The sequence below is a fragment of the Panicum virgatum genome, chromosome 5N (assembly GCF_016808335.1).
Source record: "Panicum virgatum strain AP13 chromosome 5N, P.virgatum_v5, whole genome shotgun sequence".
NCBI lineage: Eukaryota > Viridiplantae > Streptophyta > Magnoliopsida > Poales > Poaceae > Panicum > Panicum virgatum.
Window position 1 is genome coordinate 63,758,879 of NC_053149.1, and position 19,609 is coordinate 63,778,487.

Here is a 19,609-nt window from a genome sequence, read left to right on the forward strand (position 1 = left end):
TCACGTCCAACTCATCTATCGCTACGTTTTCAGGTGTGATCATCGGTTCATCACGCATCGATCCTGTGCCGGGAACATCAGGGAGCAACAATCACTAGGGCCAGCCAGCCAGCCGTCGCTTTGGAAATCTTGTTTTTCTGCTAACTCAATAAGCTCTGTTTGGTTTCTTGATTTTTCCCCTTTATTTGCTTTGTCTGCTTTTAGTTTATTTCCTCTTACGTAATACTATTGAATCATCAAACCGGCATTGATTTTTTTTCTTAATTGATTCGATTTTTTTTTTTTTTGCACATGCGGCCTGTGCTCCACCCGTTCTGCACCCTCGTGATACGCGCTTAATGGCATCTTCCCCTCTGGCATATATACTATATACAGGCTAAGCGTGACTGACATGTGGGCCCCGCTATTGGGCCTCTTCAGCTCGTTCTCCTTGGCCAGCGCGCCCCACTGACCGTTCTCCTTGGCTAAAGCGAGGAAGGAGATGGCCACCTATTTCACGCTCAACACCGGCGCCCGCATCCCCTCGGTGGGGCTCGGCACCTACAAGGCCGGCCCCGGCGTCGTCGGCGACGCGATCGCCGCCGCCGTCAAGGTCTTCTCTACCCCCAAAATAGTTTCTGCTCCGAGTTTCACATCAGCGTGCTGTTCCGAGTTTGTTTTGCTCACAAGCTTGCTCTGCGTGCGTGCTGCTTGAGTGCTTGAACCCTGGCCTTGATTCTGCTTGCTTGCTCCTCATGGCAGGCCGGGTACCGGCACATCGACTGCGCGCGCCTGTACAACAACGAGAAGGAGGTAGTACTAATTTATCCCGTAAATCGCGTACCAAAGAGCCACCTCACTTTTACGGTTTCCTGTGGCATCTCTGTTGGTTCAAATCAGTACCTTCTTGTGTCCCACGCCCTAGATTGGTGTTGCTCTGAAGAAAGTCTTCGATGACGGCGTCATCAAGAGAGAAGACATGTTCATCACCTCCAAGATATGGTAGAGTTGACCCTGAAGCCTCAGGGTATTGATTCCCTAGCCTCTTTATCATGTCCATCGATCTCTTAACAACCGGAGAATCAAGCTTTGCAGGTGCAGCGACCTCGCACCCGAAGACGTTCCGCTGGCAATCGAAAGCACTCTGAATGATTTGCAGCTGGCTTACCTTGATCTGTATCTGGTAAAGTAACTATTTACACTGCGACATTGGCCGAAAAAAAAAGAGGTAGCCATTTTGTTTTGGTACTAACAGGTGACAAATATCAACTGTGGGATTTCTGTAGATTCATTGGCCCTTTCAGATAAAGAAAGGCAGTGAAATTAGTCCTGAGAACTTCGTCCAGTTTGATATGCCCAAGACTTGGCAAGCAGTGGAGAAGCTGTACGATTCAAGCAAAGCTCGCGCGGTCGGCGTGAGCAATTTTACGACGAAGAAGCTGGCCGATTTGCTTGCTATAGCCCGTGTTCCTCCCGCCGTAAATCAGGTGGAGTGCCACCCCGGCTGGCAACAGGCGAAACTCAGAGCGTTCTGCCACTCCACTGGATTTCATTTCTCTGTAAGCCAACATAGTTTCAAGCTTGCTTGGCGTGTAAGATTATGGGCTTTGTTCTCATGTTCTAATTCAATCTGTAGGCGTATGCGCCTCTGGGAAGGATGAAAGTTGTAGCGAATAATCCGGTGGTGACATCAATAGCCGAGATCTTGGGGAAGACCCCGGCGCAGTTTGCTCTACGGTGGGGAATTCAACAGGGTCAGAGCGTGCTTCCTAAAAGTGCCAATGAGTCAAGGTTGAAGGAGAACATTGACCTGTTTGGTTGGTCTATTCCTGACGAACTGTGTGCCAAGTTTTCTGAAATTGAACAGGTAAAACCCTTTTGCAATTATTTATCTGAGGCGCAGAAAATGCAATATTCACGTCAATTTTCACTTGTTCAATCTGGATATTTGCAAATCTGCATATATAAGTGTTGTATTTTGTAACATAGAAGTACTTCAGTCAAACTATCATTACTACACTGGAGAATGCTGTTGCACATATGACTGCTTTGCTTGCTGATTTTGCATGAGAATTGACAGAACTGACACTGAAATATGTCTTCTTCATGGTGAGCAGGTTAAGCAAATCAGAAACGATTCATTTGTGCACCCTCAGAGTATGTACAAAACAATTGAGGAGCTGTGGGAAGGTGAGATCTAAACGAAAATCATCACCGTTATGAAATCAAATCCGTGACCAGAGTTGACATTCATGCCATGAAATTGGCACACTTTTTACCTTTGGAGGGGAAAAATAACGAAATAGGAGGCATCATGCCATCGTTGTGAAGTTCGTTCAGAAAGAAACGAACATGGTGCGGATTCTGTTGCATTTTTGACAGGATTAAGTCATGTCAGTATTGTTGCATGGTCTTCCTGAAGATCCAGTGGTGAAGGCTAGGAACAAAGCATAGGAAGCCAAGGAAGCCGACCCGGTGACGGTACTTCAACTAATAAAGAAAGAGGCCGACTTGCGTTTTAGGGCCTGTGGAACCCCGGTGATCTCTAGTTTCTGATGTTATGCTGCTTACTTCTGTTGCCACGAGAGTATCCAAGTCTTTTATGTAATAGAACATATGTAAAACTCTGTATTCTTCTCCTTCTAATATGATGTGGCAGTGCTCCTGTTGTTTTTCAAAAAAAAACAAAGCATAGAACAAACAAAATTACAACAAATCTCTCTCTTTTTTTTTCTTTTTTTCTAGTGCACGTTGTTTGTGGATGCCTCTGTAGCTTTGGTCGTCGTTTTTTAAACAATTGAACAAGTCATTCACAACCACTTGCAGTAGTGAATAGTCATACCCCAATCTGTGGGTTTTGTCACGGCCCACAGGCTGACTGGGTCGCGCGGGTTACGGTAGCGCACGGTTACTGTAGCGCCGCAGCACAGGACCTTTATTCCCACACCGGAAACAGTGAGAGAGCCGAACCAGCTTAAATAGCCGATCCTTGAGAGGCTAGTAACTCCGGTTCGAACTTTTTGCGCGAAGCGAGGATGAAAGCGCAAGAGAGTTATTTAGCAGGTGTGGTTTACTCAACGTGTAGAGTATATCTTAGCCGTTATCTCGGACCGGGTCGTTACAGGGGTATCAGAGCCATACTCTCGCGGTTTCACGCCACGTACGGGCAGAAGTGCGCGTACATGAGCACGTTGTGCAGAGCCATACTCTCACGGTTTCACGCCACGTACGGGCAGAAGTGCGCGTACATGAGCACGTTGTGCGCGTGGGAACACAGATGCCACCGGCATGTGGACAGACACACATGGGCTGCTGGCAGTGAACCCACGGACGTGGCACATGGGATCGTTAGCACTAGAAGTATGGGACGTGGCCAAGAGAGGAGATCCTGCTCCTTTGTCCTGTCTGGGTAACCTGGTTCGACGGGGTCGTCGAATCCTAACGGGGGGAGATTGTCACGACCCAGGGCCGACTGGGCCGCGCGGGTTACTGTAGCACACAGCTACTGTAGCGCCGTGGCACAGGACCTTTAGTCCCACACTGGAAACGGTGAGGGAGCCGAACCAGTTTAAATAGCCGGTCCCTGGGAAGCTAGTAACTCCAGTTCGAAACTTTTGCGCGAAGCGAGGACGAAAGCGCAAGAGAGTTATTTAGCAGGTGTGGTTTACTCAACGTGTAGAGTAGATCTTAGTCGTTATCCCGGACCGGGTCGTTACAGGTTTCCACTCGGTATTGGAATTGTAAACTCTTTTATTTTTCTGCTTAATATAATGATGCGCAGCTCTCCTCCGTACTCGAGAAAAAAATATCCTGGCCTGACCAAGCTTTTACTACATTATTTCAGCACATGACTGATCACAGAGCTTTGAGCATAGTTTAGTCCTTTATTCCATAAACTGTTAGAAACGATGAGAAAGCATCAAGCAGCAGATGACCACATCCCAAGCTACGCAAGAGCAGCTGCAGGCGTGCAGCGGCGCTGGCAGAAGTTGGTGACCAACTGACCATGTCCGCGCACCGGTAGAAGGGTGGTTCTTTCCTGATGCCACTGTCCGCGGTGTACTTGACACAGCTCCTGCACTCTGGGTGGCACCCGCGCTCGGAAACGTCCAGGCAAGTGCACATCGGCGGGTACATCCGGAGGCACAGGCCGCACTTGTCGCAGCACGGCCACGTCCTCGCGTTCGTGCCCTCGGCCAGCGCCGCTCTTCCTTCCTCCAAGTTCCCTGCGGCAACCAGTTGAGCGAGCCAAACCATGCCGTCCTAGGCTCCTAGGTAGCAACAAGAGGTTCTGAAAATTTGGAGGAGAAAAAAATCTCCCACCTTTGCCTAGTGGCAGAGTTGCGAGGAGGACAAGAATACCCAGTGTGACGAGTAGCACCTGAGGTCTCATGATTCTCTGATTGTCTACCTTCACAACAACAACTGCCAGTGTGGCAACTGGCAAGTCTTTTGCTTGGATCTCCTGCTCCTGCCGGGTCATCTTATAGGAGGTGCCTGACTGAGTGACACAGCTGTGCTGGCCGTTTGCTTTGCGCACTGAGAAGAGAGCAAAATGACAGATCATAAAGAAAACAATGCTTAGATGAGGACGTATTACACGTCAACAGTCGGGACACGAGAAAGAGCAATGATGCAATACATCGTTCCCTTATCCATAGACCTTGTTTTCCCCCAAGAACCATCTCCCCCGTCGAGGAATTCATTTTTAGAAAAAGGAAATCGTTTCCCATTGAGGAATTCTTGGTTATAACATATGATTTTTTTTCCAAATACGCCAATAATCCTTTGCTTCCCTACCGCTCACCAACGTCGCCTCCTCTAACCATGGCCTAACCAACTCCATCCCTACCTGACCACCTCGGATGAAGATATAATACGCACAGATACCAGATAAGGGTTCTGAATAAATAAACATGAGGTGCTACTGTCAACGAGTATGGTGTGCATTTTGCTTCATTGGCAGGATTGGCGTTAGCAGTGTTGCATGGCATGAAGATCCTAGTGACGAGCCCAGGAAATCTCAGTTTTTTTTTTTTTTGGTTCAATCACACAAGACAAGACGATATAGCTGCATAGAGCGTTTGATTACATTATTTCAGCGCAGAGCTGATCACAAAACTATGAGCATAGTACAGCCCTTTATCAGAAACGGTGAGCAATCCCCACTTATTAATTTGATCTCTGCATCTTCAGCAAGTATTATGCACCAGCAGATCCAGGCGTGCATCGGCGCTGGCAAACGTTGGAAATGAAGTCCGTGGATTGGAAGAAGGAAAATATCTATTGCAACACCATGTAAAAGGGTTTCTTTTAAATTTTAACTGCTAGCTCTCATAGTCCAGATCCAAATTAAACCCCAGGTCAAACTAGTGAAAAGAGATGCATTCAGTTATTACTTGTAAAAATGGTGGGTTTTTTTTATATAAATGTGCAGTTGCACAAGTCTGAACTCTGAAACAAATATCCTAGCCTGTACAGTTGACCAACAGTCTGAACTCTTGTCACCAGTCACCACCCTCACGGCCCGGTCGGGGAGATCCAAAATTTCGCATAAAAAAAGTCGCATGGAATATTTGACACATACGTAAACTATTAGATAAAATCTATTTATGATTTTTTTGCACGGATGGATTGTAAATTGTGAGATGAATTTAATGAGACTACTTAATTAATAATTTGCAACAGTGGTGACATATATCATGGGTAGTATTTTTATACAAATAATAATATAAATAACATATTAATAATGATAGAAATACTAATTTAAAATTTTATATTGGTGCACTTTAATATCTTATAATTGTATAATTTAGATTCAGATTTAGGAGTATTTTTTAATGGTAATTTAGGAGTAATTTCTTTTGTAATAATAATGACATAATTGGATAATTTATATGCAAATTTAGGGGGATATTTGTATTATTTTTATAATAGCATGTGTGGGTAATTTACACAAAGATTAGGGGTTACTTTAGATTTGTTTATAATGGCAGAGGTGGGTAATTTAGATACATGTTTAGGGGGTTATTTTAGTCTATTTTCATAATGACAGAGGTGGGTAATTTATTAGAAAAGATAATAGATCTGATGGTTATTATAATTATAGTTGTTGAATTGATGGTTGGATGTTTCCAATTTTTATGAGAATTTATAGGATTTCTCTATTTATTTAGAGCGTCCACTTAGGATCCTAGGTGGCTTCATGTGGAGGCTCCAAAGGAGCCTCCAATTAGTAATAATAAGATTATGAATTAATTAGACTTTTTGGATTCGTCTCGCGATTTGCAATTTATCAATGCAAAAAAAATTATAAATAGATTTATTTAATACTTTAAATTAGCAATATTTCTTTTCAAAAACTTTTGGCAAAATGATCTAAACATTGCGTCTGAGATCTGACTCAAAATGCACGTCGAAATTAGCCACCGGCCTTTGGTTTGGGCGAGGGGCACGGCTGCGAGGACGGCCACCGCCGGGACCAAAGAAAAAAAAAGTTGAATATGAGAACCATCATCAACGAACGTCGGAGGTCAATCGGGACACCAGTGCCAGGTTTGCCACTCACCGGCTGACCCCATCTTAAGCAGGGTTTTAAAATCCGACCGGACCGGCCTAACCGCCGCCCTCCGGTACCGGTTTACCGGACCGGTTAGGCCGGTAACCGGTGGAAACCGGTTGAATTCAAATAAATTCAAAAACTCCCATGCAACCGGTTCCGACCGGTTTACCGGCCGGTTTGACCGGTTTACCGGCCGGTTTTACCGGTTTACCGGTCGGTTTGACCGGTTTGAAATTCAAAAGCTCCCGTGCAACCGGTTTACCGGCCGGTTTGATCGGTGGGCCTTCATGGGCCGGCCCATTTTTTTTCTTTTTCTTTTTTGATTTAACTTTAAATTCCCACAAACTATACTAAATGAATGAATTTTTGAGAAAATTTGACACCATTAGATTCATCACACCTTGAAGTATTTTTAGGAATTTTTCATTTTTTGAATTCAAATTTAAAATTTGAATTTTGGTCGGTTGGGTATGCCCCTTATGCCTAGGCATACCCAAGATTTAGGGGAAAATGTCAACATGTATTTATAGATGTATATATTCTCTTCATTGCACAAAGAGTGTAGTTTTAGAAAATTCAAACACATTACTCATTCAAAAAAATGACTTTGTTACCCATAATTATTTCTACCAATTGTGATTGAAAACTGTATTATTTATTTGGGTTTCTGGATCCTTAATGAATGGATAGACATTGAAACTAAAAAAATAATATCTACTGAATATTTGATTCGCTCTATACGTTCTTTTATGCAATGCTTTCTTGGTATACTTGATATTGCTTTAATTAGATGTATTTTATTACAAGCTAAAACTGCATTCTTTGTGGGACAAAATTTGAATGCCAAAAACTATACTTATTTTGGAACGGAGAGAGTATCATATACAACTTATGGACCCAATTCAACAAAGCCTAGTAAGGAAGTCCCAAATGCAAAAGAATCATTCTCTCCGTCTCTGATCGCAGCTCGCCCTGAGCCCCCCTGGCTTCGTGTTCGCCCCAGTGCACCTCCGGCCCTCAGCTCTGAGCCCTCCGCCTTCGGCCCTCGGCCCTTCGCCTGTCCCCTGGATCGGTGTCTGGCGGCACTCCGGCGACGGGCGTCCGGCTCTCTCATCCTAATCACCTCCCCAACTCAGCAACGACAACTCCGGCAGGGGTAGGCCGCAAGCCCCTCGCCGTCCCAGTGCCAGCGCCCCAGCATCAGTGCGAAGGAGGCCGCCACCGGTTGTTATTCGCACCGTTCAACTGCACTATTGTTGCACGCTCAGCTACAGCTACCGCGTGTTGCGGCAGCGCAAAATGGCGGTGGCAGGTGCAACAGTAGCCGAACGGTGCGATTATGAATTTGTTATGCAACTTATCGTCAACTATACTGTGTATTAGCTTCGAATTTTTTTATGTTTGGCATACCCAGCCGCAAATTTTTGGGTCCGCCACTAAGGCAAAGTCATGACGTCGGAGAGGTGCACGCAACGGCGCGAGAGAAAGAAGGGGAGGCCGGGGAGATGCACGCAACGGCGCGAGAGAAACGAGGTCAGGAGCGAGGCGGCCAGCGGGTAGGAAGGGAGGAATAGGGATTAGGGTGTGAAGGTGAGAGTGGAGTGTGTATGTGTGAGAGCGTTTTCTTAAATGTTAAATAGGTCGAATTGTATTGCCTATTAGCCGTGCTGGCACTGCACACTAAATCTATCTTTGTGCGTGGAATACGGGTCCTTATGGGTCTTTATTCCAGAAACAGTATGAAATCCATGAGTCCATGACCAGAGCACCAGACCTTAGGAAAATACAACAACAACGACAGCACTGATTTTTTCTCCCCATTCAGAGCAGGATGCAGAGGGAACACTGGAAGACTGAAACCAAAGGCAGGCCGGAGCTAATCGATCGGCAGCTGCCGGCATTATTCAGGTGACAGCAGAGCAGGATCCCGGCGTCCAACCAATCACGCGGCCGGCTTGCAGCTGCGCTTGCAGAAGTTGGTGATGCGGTCGGCGCAGCGGAAGACGTCGCTGCCGCCGGCGGTGGACTTGACGCAGTTCCTGCACGCCGGGTGGCACCCGCCGGGCGCCTCGTCCGCGCACACGCACCGCGGCGGGAGGGACCTGGTGCACGAGCCGCAGGTGTTGCAGCACGGCCACGCGCTCGCCGTCGCGGCCTCCGCGCCCTCCCCGATCCCGTGCCCTGTGCAGCAACCCAATGCAAGGGCGATGATGAGCTACGCTGATCTACCCAGCTATGCATGAGATCTTTTTATACGGACCTTTGCTTTCGGCGAGGGGCAGAGCTGCGAGGACGGCCACCGCGACGAGCAGCACCTGGGGCTTCATGGTTGTTTCTCTTTTGCAAGGATCAGTGGCGAGTTACTCTACTTGTTTGGGACGAGCTCGTCAAGCTTGGCCGGGCTATCTGTGTGATGCTAATGGGATGGGATGGAGGCCTTTTTATAGGAGCGGAGCAAGATGAGTGACCAAGATGAGTGACCACCGCATGCCGAACTGAGAAGATAGCAAAAGTGACAACAGATAAATGAGCAACTAGTCCTAGAAAAAGACGGCAGCACGAGCCTAATGTGGATAGCCTGATGGTTTACGCGCACGCGCAACAGCATGACCGCCCCAAACGGGGTGTGATCTGGGGTCTGGGCATCTAGCACGACCTGGATAACGAGTGTGTTTCATGCCAAATCCCTTTTACGCTTTCCCTTAGTGTACCATTATCCCGTTCCCGGCATCTAAGGGCAGTCCTAATGAAAAAAATCATAGTAGTTTCTACATATATAGGATACTGTACCAAGAAACTACTTTTCCCAACCTATGATTTCTATAATAATGTACATACACAGGTAACTTAAAGGCAGCACAAAAATTAGGTAGATCAACTGTGACAACTATTTTTGCAGTAGCATAGCAAACAAACGGCAAAATTTCTGGGAAAAAGTCTATATCACCCCCTCAATTTTTGGGGATGGACTACATAACCCCCCAACCTATGAAACGGTCTATATCACCCACTGAATTTTCCAAAACCGGTCAAATTATCCCCTAAATCAGTTTTGAAAAATCATAAAATGGAAAATCCAATTGTGTTAGACTCCAAATGAGTAGATCTACACATTGAACATATAATATGGTATGTTTTAGTATTTTTTTTTGCTGTAGCTTTAGATCTATGCTTTTCTTCGTAACTGTAAAAAAATGTACTGAAATATACCATATTATATGTTCACTGTGTAGCTCTACTCATTTGGAGTCCAACACAATTGGATTTTTTATTTTATAATTCTTCTATGATTTACTATAATTTTTTAAAACTGCTTTAGGGGATAATTTGACCGATTTTGAAAAGTTTAGATAGTGATATAGACCGTTTTATAGGTTAGAGGGTTATGTAGTCCATCCCCATAGTTGAGGGAGTGATATAGAATTTTTCCAAATTTTTGCGGTTCAAAGCAGGATACTCATCCGGCAGTAGTTACATGGTTTTGCACGGAAGCACCAACAGGAAGCCACACTTGAGCTCCGATGGGTATCCACACGCATGCTAGGCCATGGGAGCTCCGTCGAGCAAGTTCATCAGGCGGCCCCGAGTTCCGCTGAGCGAATCCGTCAAGCGCCCGCGAGCTCCTCCGATGCGAGTTCGTCAGGCACTTGAGTTCCGTCTGGCAGCCGGGAGCTCCGTCGAGCAGCTGCCCGCAGGGAGGCGGACGTCGAGGTGACTTCCAAAGCTTTGCTGGGCGTCCGCACACTAGTACAGAATAGGGCTTTAGTCCCGGTTGCCAATAGCCTTTTATCCCGGTTTTTCAACCGGGATTGAGCATCCGGGATAAATGCCCTTTGTCCATTTGTCCCGGCAGCTCACGATCCGGGACAAATGATATTTTTGCAAAATAAAAAAAATCTCGCAGGCCCGACCTCGCCTGCGGTTCGCCCACATGCAGGCTCCCACTTTTCCAAATCTTTTATTCTCAGTGACAAAATCATTCACGAACCCAATCACAATCGAAATCCACATACAAATCATGTGTATAATCCATACCAAATCATTCACATAATTTCAATTTCAATCCCAGAATCATTGAAGAAAAAAAAAGAAAAAAAGAGGAACCCCGTAGCCCAGCGCCGCCTCCACTCGCCGCGGCCCCGCGCCATGGCCACCGGGCACTGCTCGCCGGATCCCGCGCCGCCGTGTCGTCCCAGCGCCACGGCCGCTGCTCCGTCGCGGCCTCGTGCCGCCGCCGCCGGGCGCTGCTCCGCCAAGGCCACGCGCCGGCGCCGCCGGGCGCTGCTCCGCCGCGGCCTCGCGCCGCCGCCACCGGGCGCTGCTCCGCCGCGGCCCTGCGCCGCCACGGGCAAGCGGGCGCTGCTCCGCCGCGGCCTCGCGCCGCCGCCACCGGGCGCTGCTCCGCCGCGGCCCTGCGCCGCCACGGGCCAGCGGGCGCTGCTCCGCCGCGGCCGGGCGCTGCTCGCCACGAGCCAGCGGGCGCAGCTCGCCGTCGCTGGCCGAGGCGCAGACCCAAGCCGCCCCCGCTAGGCTGGCCTGGACGCGCCGGCAACCGCGCGCCCCGCCGGGCCGAGCTTGTGCCCGCCGCCGGGGCCTGGCCGCGCCCTAGCTGCGGCTCGCCGGCCCCGCCCGCATCGGGGAGGGAGCTGAGGGCCGGAGGGAGGGAGGAGAGAAGGCAGCTGAGGAAGGGGGCGCGTGGGAGGAAGAAGATAAGGCAGAGAGAGAGGAGAGAGGGAGAGAAATGAGAGGAGAGAGGAGCCAGCGACTTAGAAAATATCGGCAGGGGGAGACGTCGGTCGCTTTTTGTCCCGGGTGCTGGCTCCACCCGGGATAAAAGGCTCCCTTTTGTCCCGGGTGGTGGCTCCACCCGGGACAAAAAGGCCACGGGGTCTTTTGTCTCGGTTGGAGCCACCACCCGAGACAAAAAGCTCCTTTTTAATCCCGGTTGGTGCCTACAACCGGGATAAAAGACCTCTATCTCCCCGCTGGCCCGGCTAGTCGTTGGACCCGGGACAAAAGCCACCTATTGTCCCGGGTCCAAAGACAGCCGGGACAAATGGCCTGGAACAAAGGCCGTTTGTTATTTAGTTTCAACCTTTTCATAGATATGGAGTTGTCAATGAAAAAGTTAGAACATATAATAGTTTCAGATATGGATATTATATAATAGATCACCTTTTCAATCATCAAACATTCATTAGCAAATATACAAAAGACTTCAAGTATAGAGTACCATTCATTTATAGCAAATTCTTTTGTATACTTATTCTCAGGCTGCACATTTATGATTACGAAAACAGAGGCCATGGGAGATCAAGCTAAGAAGTAATAGTGTATCTCATTATCTTTATCTATGAATGATGTGTTGGTTAGAACTTCGAAATCCTCATTGTGGTGGAGTAACCAAGTTTGGTATTGTTGCTGTCAGTAGATTCTTGAAACCTGCAGTAGAAAATTTATGTTTAGGTACTATGCAAAAAAAATGACCATGATGGAAATAAAGTAGAGAGAAGTTGGAAGAGGCATACTTTTAAGCTCTGCTTAGAAGTCAATGTCTGCTAAACTATGCAAGATTCTAGCTTTGTCTTGCCAAATTGCCAATCAAAGCTGCTTATATCATACAACTACTTATAGATCACCTAAAGACAGGAGAGGGTGCAGCTGATCAATTTAGTATACATATCATTATCATGCCAGGATTATCGCTTCACTCCAACTCAGAACTGAATAGCTGATCTTTTCAATAGCTGAGCTACAAGGACCAGGATGTTATATTCAAATAATCGATGAGCATGGCAAAAAAAGGAAAAAGGAGCATAGCCTCTATATTAATTATATAGATATATCTCTGGTTACAACAAAAGTTATTGCTGTAATTGAATTGTGCATATTGTTCTGCTCTCTCTTGGCATTAGTGTTGTGAAGCATTTGCATATTGTTTCTAGTTGTATAGCATATTGTTTCTAGTGGAATAAATCAGCTAAGGCCCTGCTTGGATATCAAATATTTTTCAGAGTTTTTTATGGTTTCTAAGATATACTTACTACTTAGCATGCAAAATTTTTCAGTGTTTGGTTACATGCTTAACAAACTGTAGTATTGCATCCATGGTATTTTTTGAGTTTTTTTAAACCATCTGTCACTTTTTTTCTCAAAAGAAAGCACGCCTTGTGTCGGTACCCCAGGACTGGGGTACCCCCTCTTGCTGTGTCTAGGCAAGAGCCTTAGTAGTCATCCTTGACTACAACCAAACAGCCGGACCCCTGCGGTCCGAAGTCCTGTCCTCCCGACAATGGTCCGGACCCGTTCCACGGCTGGGGAAGGTCCGGGGACGCCACGTGTCCCAGGAGAAACAGGCGCTCAAGCGCAAGCAGCCGGGGCTCCGGACCTCCCGAGGAGTCCGGACCCCCGCGGGGTCCCGGACCCCTCATAGGGTCCCGGACCCCCCGCATAGCGATCGGACCCCTCTCCAAGGGAAGGTTTCGACGCCCCGCCTCAGGATGGTCCGGGGCTGACACGTGTATGAAGCCCTTGGTCTCCATATTGAGGTTCACCTACCTTCGCATTCATTGCGGTAGGTGGACGTCCGCATTAATATAGCAGAAGCCGAGGCGTTTGACTAGCCAGGAACACTATTGATCGCGTATTACCAAGGTAGTGGGGGGACTAGCGCCGCTCACGCCGCGTCTGCCAGTCAGCCGTAACAGATGGATGCGACGGCTCGGCTTCGCCCTTTATGACGCTACATAATAGCCTCAGCAGGCCACGCCGCAAGCTACGCTACTCCAACGGGCACCTAGCTGACGGGACAAGAGAAGACCCCCCTGTGTCAGAGGAGCAGCAGTACGCATATCGGAGGAAAGATTCGCTACCACTGTAGCCACAGTCACGTTGGGCCCACCTGTCGGGGCATCAACGTTCTATGTATCCGCTCCCCCTTGATCTATAAAAGGGGGGGCGCCGCTAGAAAACCTCAGGCTGGGCAAGAGCCAAGGCCAGCAGAGGATAGGTTGATACACCCCAAGAACAATACATCTCCCAGTGGACGTAGGGTATTACGCTCCGGCGGCCCGAACCACTCTAAATCGTGTGTTCTTGAGTCCTTGTCCCAGCGTAGATTCAGCCCCATCGCCTAGTACTTCCCCGAGTACTCCCTCACAGGGAATAGGCGGGTGCGTTCCGCCACCCGGCTGTGGGTACCCCTAGAACCCCCACAACATTTTGGCGCCGTCCGGGGGGATCGTCAGGCGTTGGCTGGATCTTCGGGCTTCTGGGCCGTGTTCATCCTCTGCAACGACGAGCGAGAAGATGAAGGAAGGCAGGGCCACACTCACTCCACCTGTCTTGGCACCGGCGCGGCAACGCCCTCGGTGCGGCGGCGCACGACAGCGACGCCTGCTGTGCGTCGCCACTGCGACACCTCGGAGCCGGCGTAGCGGCGCACAGCGGAGGCGCCGCTGGGCGCTGCTGCCCCTACGTCGACTCAAGGTTTTCTCTCAAGCAACGGCCACACCTCCTCTGCGGTGGCATGGTGTCGGCTCAAGGCTTCCTCTCAACATGGAGCCTGGAGCCGACGGCCATCCCGGAGGAAGTGGAGCGTGTCGTCCTGCCGTCTCCAGCACCGGAGATCCACCTCAGCGTTGCTCGGTGCTGCCGCAGACAGGGCCCCGCCGCCTCGCGCGGGGGCCCCTGGCGCTAGCACCAAGGACAAGCCGGCGAACGACCGCACTTCTCCACGCGTCGCACCGGTCCATCTGCTGCGCAAGGGCTCTGGTTTCCATCGGCAACGGCGACGGCAGGGGGAGGGGGCCTCTTCCATTCAAAGCCAAAGAATTTGTCTCATGCCATGTAAGCATGTGACAGCTCTTAGGCAAGGAGGGGTCCCCCGAGCTCCCGAGGTGATGCTGGATGATGCGGTTCAGGCACGTCCAGGGCGCCTTCACCTCCGAAGAACACGCTGTATAGCATGCAGCCGTAGGTTACTCCTAAGAAAGGAATGAGAGATTTTCTCCTTTGAATAGCGTGGCGTCTACGTGTGTGTCCAGAGCGGTCAAGGTCCGACCTTGTAAACCCGACCTCTGGCCCTATCACACAAACAGGCAAAAGCGGTCCGGAGCGGTGGAGGTCCGACCTCGTAATCCCGACCTCCGATGTATACCGTGACAACCACAATAATAAAGGAGATTTTCTTTCTCAGTTTTACCTAGGCTCCACCCTGATTACATTTATTCGCCTTGGTTTAACTATTCTTTCCTCTTGACCGGAGTTTCCCTTATTGCTAACAATCCAAGTTAAGTTGCTGGCTTGTGGTCAGGCGAAGACACCCCTTCTAGCTGGAAGGCAGTCCGGACCCCTAAGGACCTGCTCTGGAGAAGTGGTATTTGTATCCTGGGGTAGAGAAGCTCCGCGTGGCTTAGCCTGGTAATGTACCCTAAGTTTACGTACTTCACTACCCTATTACAAGTACTCTAGTATCCAGGACTGCTGTCTTTAGAGGTCCCGGGCTCTCTTCTAGTATAAGGCTTGGTTTCTTTGCACCTTACTATGAGGTCCGGTAACATGCTTCATCGGATTGTCAGCAACGGTCGCCCCAAGTCCACTCCGGTGGCCCGCTCCGGCGGAGACCGCTCGCCACGGTCGCTCCACTCCAAGTCCACTCCGGTGGCCCGCTCCGGCGGAGACCGCTCGCCACGGTCGCTCCAAGTCCACTCCGGTGGCCCGCTCCGGCGGAGACCGCTCGCCACGGTCGCTCCAAGTCCACTCCGGTGGCCCGCTCCGGCGGAGACCGCTCGCCACGGTCGACAAAAGCCGGGTCCGGGAAGTGGTGCTTGCTCCCTGAGCGATCCGAAGTCTGTGTAGCCGCTTATCTTGGTTCCGTACCCTAAGCCTACACCTTCATCGCCCAATGGAGAGCGCTCTAGTACCTAAACCTGGCAACAGGCATACCGGCCTCAGGGGTCCGGGATGCCCGCACTCTCCAAGAGCACACCAACGCAATCAAGTTGCGTAGGAACACATCACGGTGGTGGCCCCACCCGCGGGTTCGTACCTCTCCCGAGGTGGGCCCGGGGGCCACTGTCGGTACCCCAGGACTGGGGTACCCCCTCTTGCTATGTCTAGGCAAGAGCCTTAGTAGTCATCCTTGACTACAACCAAACAGCCGGACCCCTGCGGTCCGAAGTCCTGTCCTCCCGACAATGGTCCGGACCCGTTCCACGGCTGGGGAAGGTCCGGGGACGCCACGTGTCCCAGGAGAAACAGGCGCTCAAGCGCAAGCAGCCGGGGCTCCGGACCTCCCGAGGAGTCCGGACCCCCGCGGGGTCCCGGACCCCTCATAGGGTCCCGGACCCCCCGCATAGCGATCGGACCCCTCTCCAAGGGAAGGTTTCGACGCCCCGCCTCAGGATGGTCCGGGGCCGACACGTGTATGAGGCCCTTGGTCTCCATATTGAGGTTCACCTACCTTCGCATTCATTGCGGTAGGTGGACGTCCGCATTAATATAGCAGAAGCCGAGGCGTTTGACTAGCCAGGGACACTATTGATCGCGTATTACCAAGGTAGTGGGGGGACTAGCGCCGCCCACGCCGCGTCTGCCAGTCAGCCGTAACAGATGGATGCGACGGCTCGGCTTCGCCCTTTATGACGCTACATAATAGCCTCAGCAGGCCACGCCGCAAGCTACGCTACTCCAACGGGCACCTAGCTGACGGGACAAGAGAAGACCCCCCTGTGTCAGAGGAGCAGCAGTACGCATATCGGAGGAAAGATTCGCTACCACTGTAGCCACAGTCACGTTGGGCCCACCTGTCGGGGCATCAACGTTCTATGTATCCGCTCCCCCTTGATCTATAAAAGGGGGGGCGCCGCTAGAAAACCTCAGGCTGGGCAAGAGCCAAGGCCAGCAGAGGATAGGTTGATACACCCCAAGAACAATACATCTCCCAGTGGACGTAGGGTATTACGCTCCGGCGGCCCGAACCACTCTAAATCGTGTGTTCTTGAGTCCTTGTCCCAGCGTAGATTCAGCCCCATCGCCTAGTACTTCCCCGAGTACTCCCTCACAGGGAATAGGCGGGTGCGTTCCGCCACCCGGCTGTGGGTACCCCTAGAACCCCCACAACACCTTGCTCTGCTCTCTGTTGGCATTAGTGTTGTGAAGCATTTGCCCACCTTATTACACGAAGTACTATTAGTATATTTCCCTAATATGATGCACTGTGCAATGCTGTGCTGTTTTGGATACATTCATTTTGGGTTGCTAAAAAATAGCCTATTCTGATGTACCACATATATGTAAAGTATTTGTTATATATATCAAAGCCAACTACTACCAAATGCTACTTGTGCATGAAGCTTTATTTGATTTTTCCTGTGGTGGATAGATTATATTATGTAGTATGTATCCATCAAACTTTATCATGGTTTTCCTAAATACTGTAAAAATGTTCTTGTTTCCACAAACATAGTTTATTCCCCTTATTTAAGAAGTACAAATTCAGAAACTCTGATTTTGAAATGATCTCATATCCAAAAATGCCCCAGCAGTATTGAAGTTATGCATTACAAACGATGAAATGAGTCTTAATAGCATTAAATTGCAATGTATATCCATGGTGAAATTCACTTATTAATATTTTTAATAATCCTTTATAAAGTAACTATGAAAATTGCTTGCCATTGCACCAAGGTGATGAGGTGTGAGATCTCCTATTATGCTTCATGCAGGCATTGTTAGACTTATAAATGAAATGTCTTTCTCTCAGTATCTGCATTCATATCAGTTGCTACTGGAAGCAGAAAGTTGTGAAGGTTTCGGTTTTTTCCTTATGTATGCAGCTTATAGATTAAGTGTGTCAACATTGCTGGGAAGGATGTTGATTGAAAGAGTTGGAGTGTGGCACTCTTCTGCAGCAATTTGCATTGTCTTGTCATGCTCTTGATATTAATCAGTTCTTTAAGTGATATGCAACCCCACCACCACCAAATGATATGACAGTGAGGCAAGTTGCTGACAAATTAGCAAGCTTTGTTGCCAAAAATGGGAGTCAGTTTGAGAATATTACACGGCTAAGGAATCCTGGAGATACACTATTTAAGTATGGCTGTGCTGCTTACTTCTGATCAACAGCATATGCTTTATGTGGTGTTTTTTCCTAATGTGAGAAGATCTTTAGATTACCTTGTCTTCCAATTTTCCTTTCATATTCTAAAAACATATGCTGCCACGCAGAGAAAGGATAGAATTAGGTCTCATTGAATTAACGGAACTTCATCTCTATGGCATAGAAAGTGTGGTGAACCTAGGTGTTAGAGCACTTGGAATGGACTGTCTAGCTGCTGGTGGCTCTAGCAACATCCAATTCTTTCTTAGAAATACTATAAACATCAAATTATTTTGTGATGATAATTTGTGGCTTTATATTATTATGAATGGATATCATGTCTAGAAATGTCCATAACAGGTTCAGAAAATTGTGTAGATTACATTAATAAGTAGTGCAAAACACTGGCAAGTGACAGAAGCATAGAGCGTCGCATCATTTACCTGAAAAGGGCGGAGAACCAGATCATCAAACAACCCATCTATTGCATCTGCAGCATCAATGGAATAGACAGCATTTCTTAACCCATGCCTAGCAAGATAATCCTTAGTTTCTTTACGCAGAGAATAGCCTTTGTAGACAGTGACAGAAGGGTCGCATACCTAGTAGCAGGGAATCATCAACAAATGTAACCTCTCACCTCTGTGCATGGTAAGGTAAGGGAAGGAATCCTTCCTTCCATCCCAGACTCGAATCATCCATCCATCTCCATCTCTCTTATCTGCAAACCTAGCCCACCAACTTATATGGGCCGAGGCCGAATGGCGGCGCCAGGGGGCGAGAACAAGGACGTCGATGCCTTCCCGGCGACGCGGTGCGCCGTCTCCCCCCGCGCGGCTCCTTGACGGTCGATGTCGCATCTGCCACCTCGGCCCCACGAGCGGCAAGCGCTACTGGTAGCGATGAACGACGCTGCGCGTGATGGCCCCGCACTACATCACCGCCACCTTGCGCGAGGGCCCGGCCGCGCCATCTCACTCAGCGCGCTGCAAGGCGTGGAGAGCCGGACGGCAGCCAGTAGCGCCTGTTGGAGGCGACGGTGCTACCGGCGCCGCGCCGCAGCGAGCCGCGTGGAGGCTAGCGGCGTTGGGGAAGATGGGGAGGGTGAGCTGTTGCTGTAGCGGAGGTGCGGGGGAAGGGGGCAGGCGGCTGCAGTGACGGGATGTGGGGGAAGGGGATGGGCAGCGGGGTCGGGGGCGGCGTGGTGGAGGAGGAGGCCGAGTTTTTTTTTCAACGGGCCGAGAAGCCGTTCATCTGGCCGATCGGACGGCCGAGAATTCGCTGGCGACGTGGCCACGCTGGTTGGCCTTCTTTTGGTCCAAGAATCGTAGGGAAAGATTTTGCAGTCTCTTTTTTTAATTCCTATGCCACATCAGCAAAAAATTGAATTGTCAAGGTAATTAATAGATATAAAAACTATCATAAATATGCCATTGGGACTGACTTAAGGAATTTAGTCAGAAGCTTTTCTTTTTCTTAAAGAACAGTATTACTTGGCGACAAATAGTAGTTGGTTGCAGCTTTGCTTTACTATCTTTGGCTTTTCACGTGGGGTGTCAGTGTGACAACTCAGGCTGCCTCCAATAGGCGGCCATGTATTTGGACAGGCAAAGCTAATTTAGCTGGCCGAGTGGTACTGTAGCGGCTTCAATGGGCCAGCTATCCACAGCATGTAAATTACATGGGAAGGGAGAGAACCGGCAATATGCCTGGCTAGAGGCTCGCGAGGCATTTGCTCTGCACACAACCATCGGCTCGGACGTCGCGAGGGAATCGGCGGACAGTGGACGTAGCTCGGCAAGATCTGCGGCGGCGCGGCTCCGTCGGCGACCAGGTACGTCCCCAGTTCCCTTCCTCCTCTTTCCCCATGGATCTGGCGCCATCAGAGCCGGGTCAGGCCGAGGGCGTCCAGGAGGAGCACGTCGGCGGCGGACTCCTTGAACAAATCGAGCAGGTCGTCGATG

General features: G+C 49.5%; 2 protein-coding genes and 1 long non-coding RNA gene across 4 annotated transcripts; 1 reads left to right on the top strand and 2 right to left on the bottom strand.

The window, feature by feature from the left end:
• The first annotated feature begins 445 nt into the window (after window positions 1-445).
• Window positions 446-2,652, top strand: LOC120672526 (NADPH-dependent aldo-keto reductase, chloroplastic-like). Of its 2 annotated transcripts, none has more exons than XM_039952961.1 (7): window positions 446-592; window positions 742-792; window positions 905-981; window positions 1,075-1,162; window positions 1,266-1,538; window positions 1,616-1,846; window positions 2,097-2,652. In XM_039952961.1, exons 1-7 carry the CDS (start codon window positions 482-484, stop codon window positions 2,178-2,180), a joined length of 915 nt encoding a protein of 304 aa, XP_039808895.1. In that variant the 5' UTR covers window positions 446-481; the 3' UTR covers window positions 2,181-2,652. The 2 variants fall into 2 exon arrangements, with proteins under 2 accessions (XP_039808895.1, XP_039808896.1); XM_039952962.1 differs by having other exon boundaries at window positions 1,266-1,466; window positions 2,097-2,312.
• A 5,580-nt stretch (window positions 2,653-8,232) lies between these two features.
• LOC120672528 (Bowman-Birk type trypsin inhibitor-like) lies at window positions 8,233-9,018 on the bottom strand. Its single transcript, XM_039952966.1, has 2 exons — window positions 8,802-9,018; window positions 8,233-8,722 (listed from the first exon to the last, which is right to left on the bottom strand). Exons 1-2 carry the CDS (start codon window positions 8,866-8,868, stop codon window positions 8,484-8,486), a joined length of 306 nt encoding a protein of 101 aa, XP_039808900.1. The 5' UTR covers window positions 8,869-9,018; the 3' UTR covers window positions 8,233-8,483.
• A 2,664-nt stretch (window positions 9,019-11,682) lies between these two features.
• On the bottom strand, window positions 11,683-18,772 carry LOC120672529. Its single transcript, XR_005674194.1, has 2 exons — window positions 18,089-18,772; window positions 11,683-12,180 (listed from the first exon to the last, which is right to left on the bottom strand). It is a non-coding gene; the product is annotated as an uncharacterized LOC120672529 (long non-coding RNA).
• Window positions 18,773-19,609: the final 837 nt, after the last annotated feature.

What these genes read in the sequence shown, in the direction of transcription:
- LOC120672526 (XM_039952961.1), top strand. Translation starts at nt 482, where the DNA reads ATGGCCACCTATTTCACGCTCAACACCGGCGCCCGCATCCCCTCGGTG. An exon ending in TTCATCACCTCCAAGATATG is followed by an intron (nt 982 to 1,074) that starts GTAGAGTTGACC and finishes CAAGCTTTGCAG; the next exon opens with GTGCAGCGACCTCGCACCCG. An exon ending in AGTTTTCTGAAATTGAACAG is followed by an intron (nt 1,847 to 2,096) that starts GTAAAACCCTTT and finishes CATGGTGAGCAG; the next exon opens with GTTAAGCAAATCAGAAACGA.
- LOC120672528 (XM_039952966.1), bottom strand. Translation starts at nt 8,868, where the DNA reads ATGAAGCCCCAGGTGCTGCTCGTCGCGGTGGCCGTCCTCGCAGCTCTG. An exon ending in GCCCCTCGCCGAAAGCAAAG is followed by an intron (nt 8,723 to 8,801) that starts GTCCGTATAAAA and finishes GTTGCTGCACAG; the next exon opens with GGCACGGGATCGGGGAGGGC.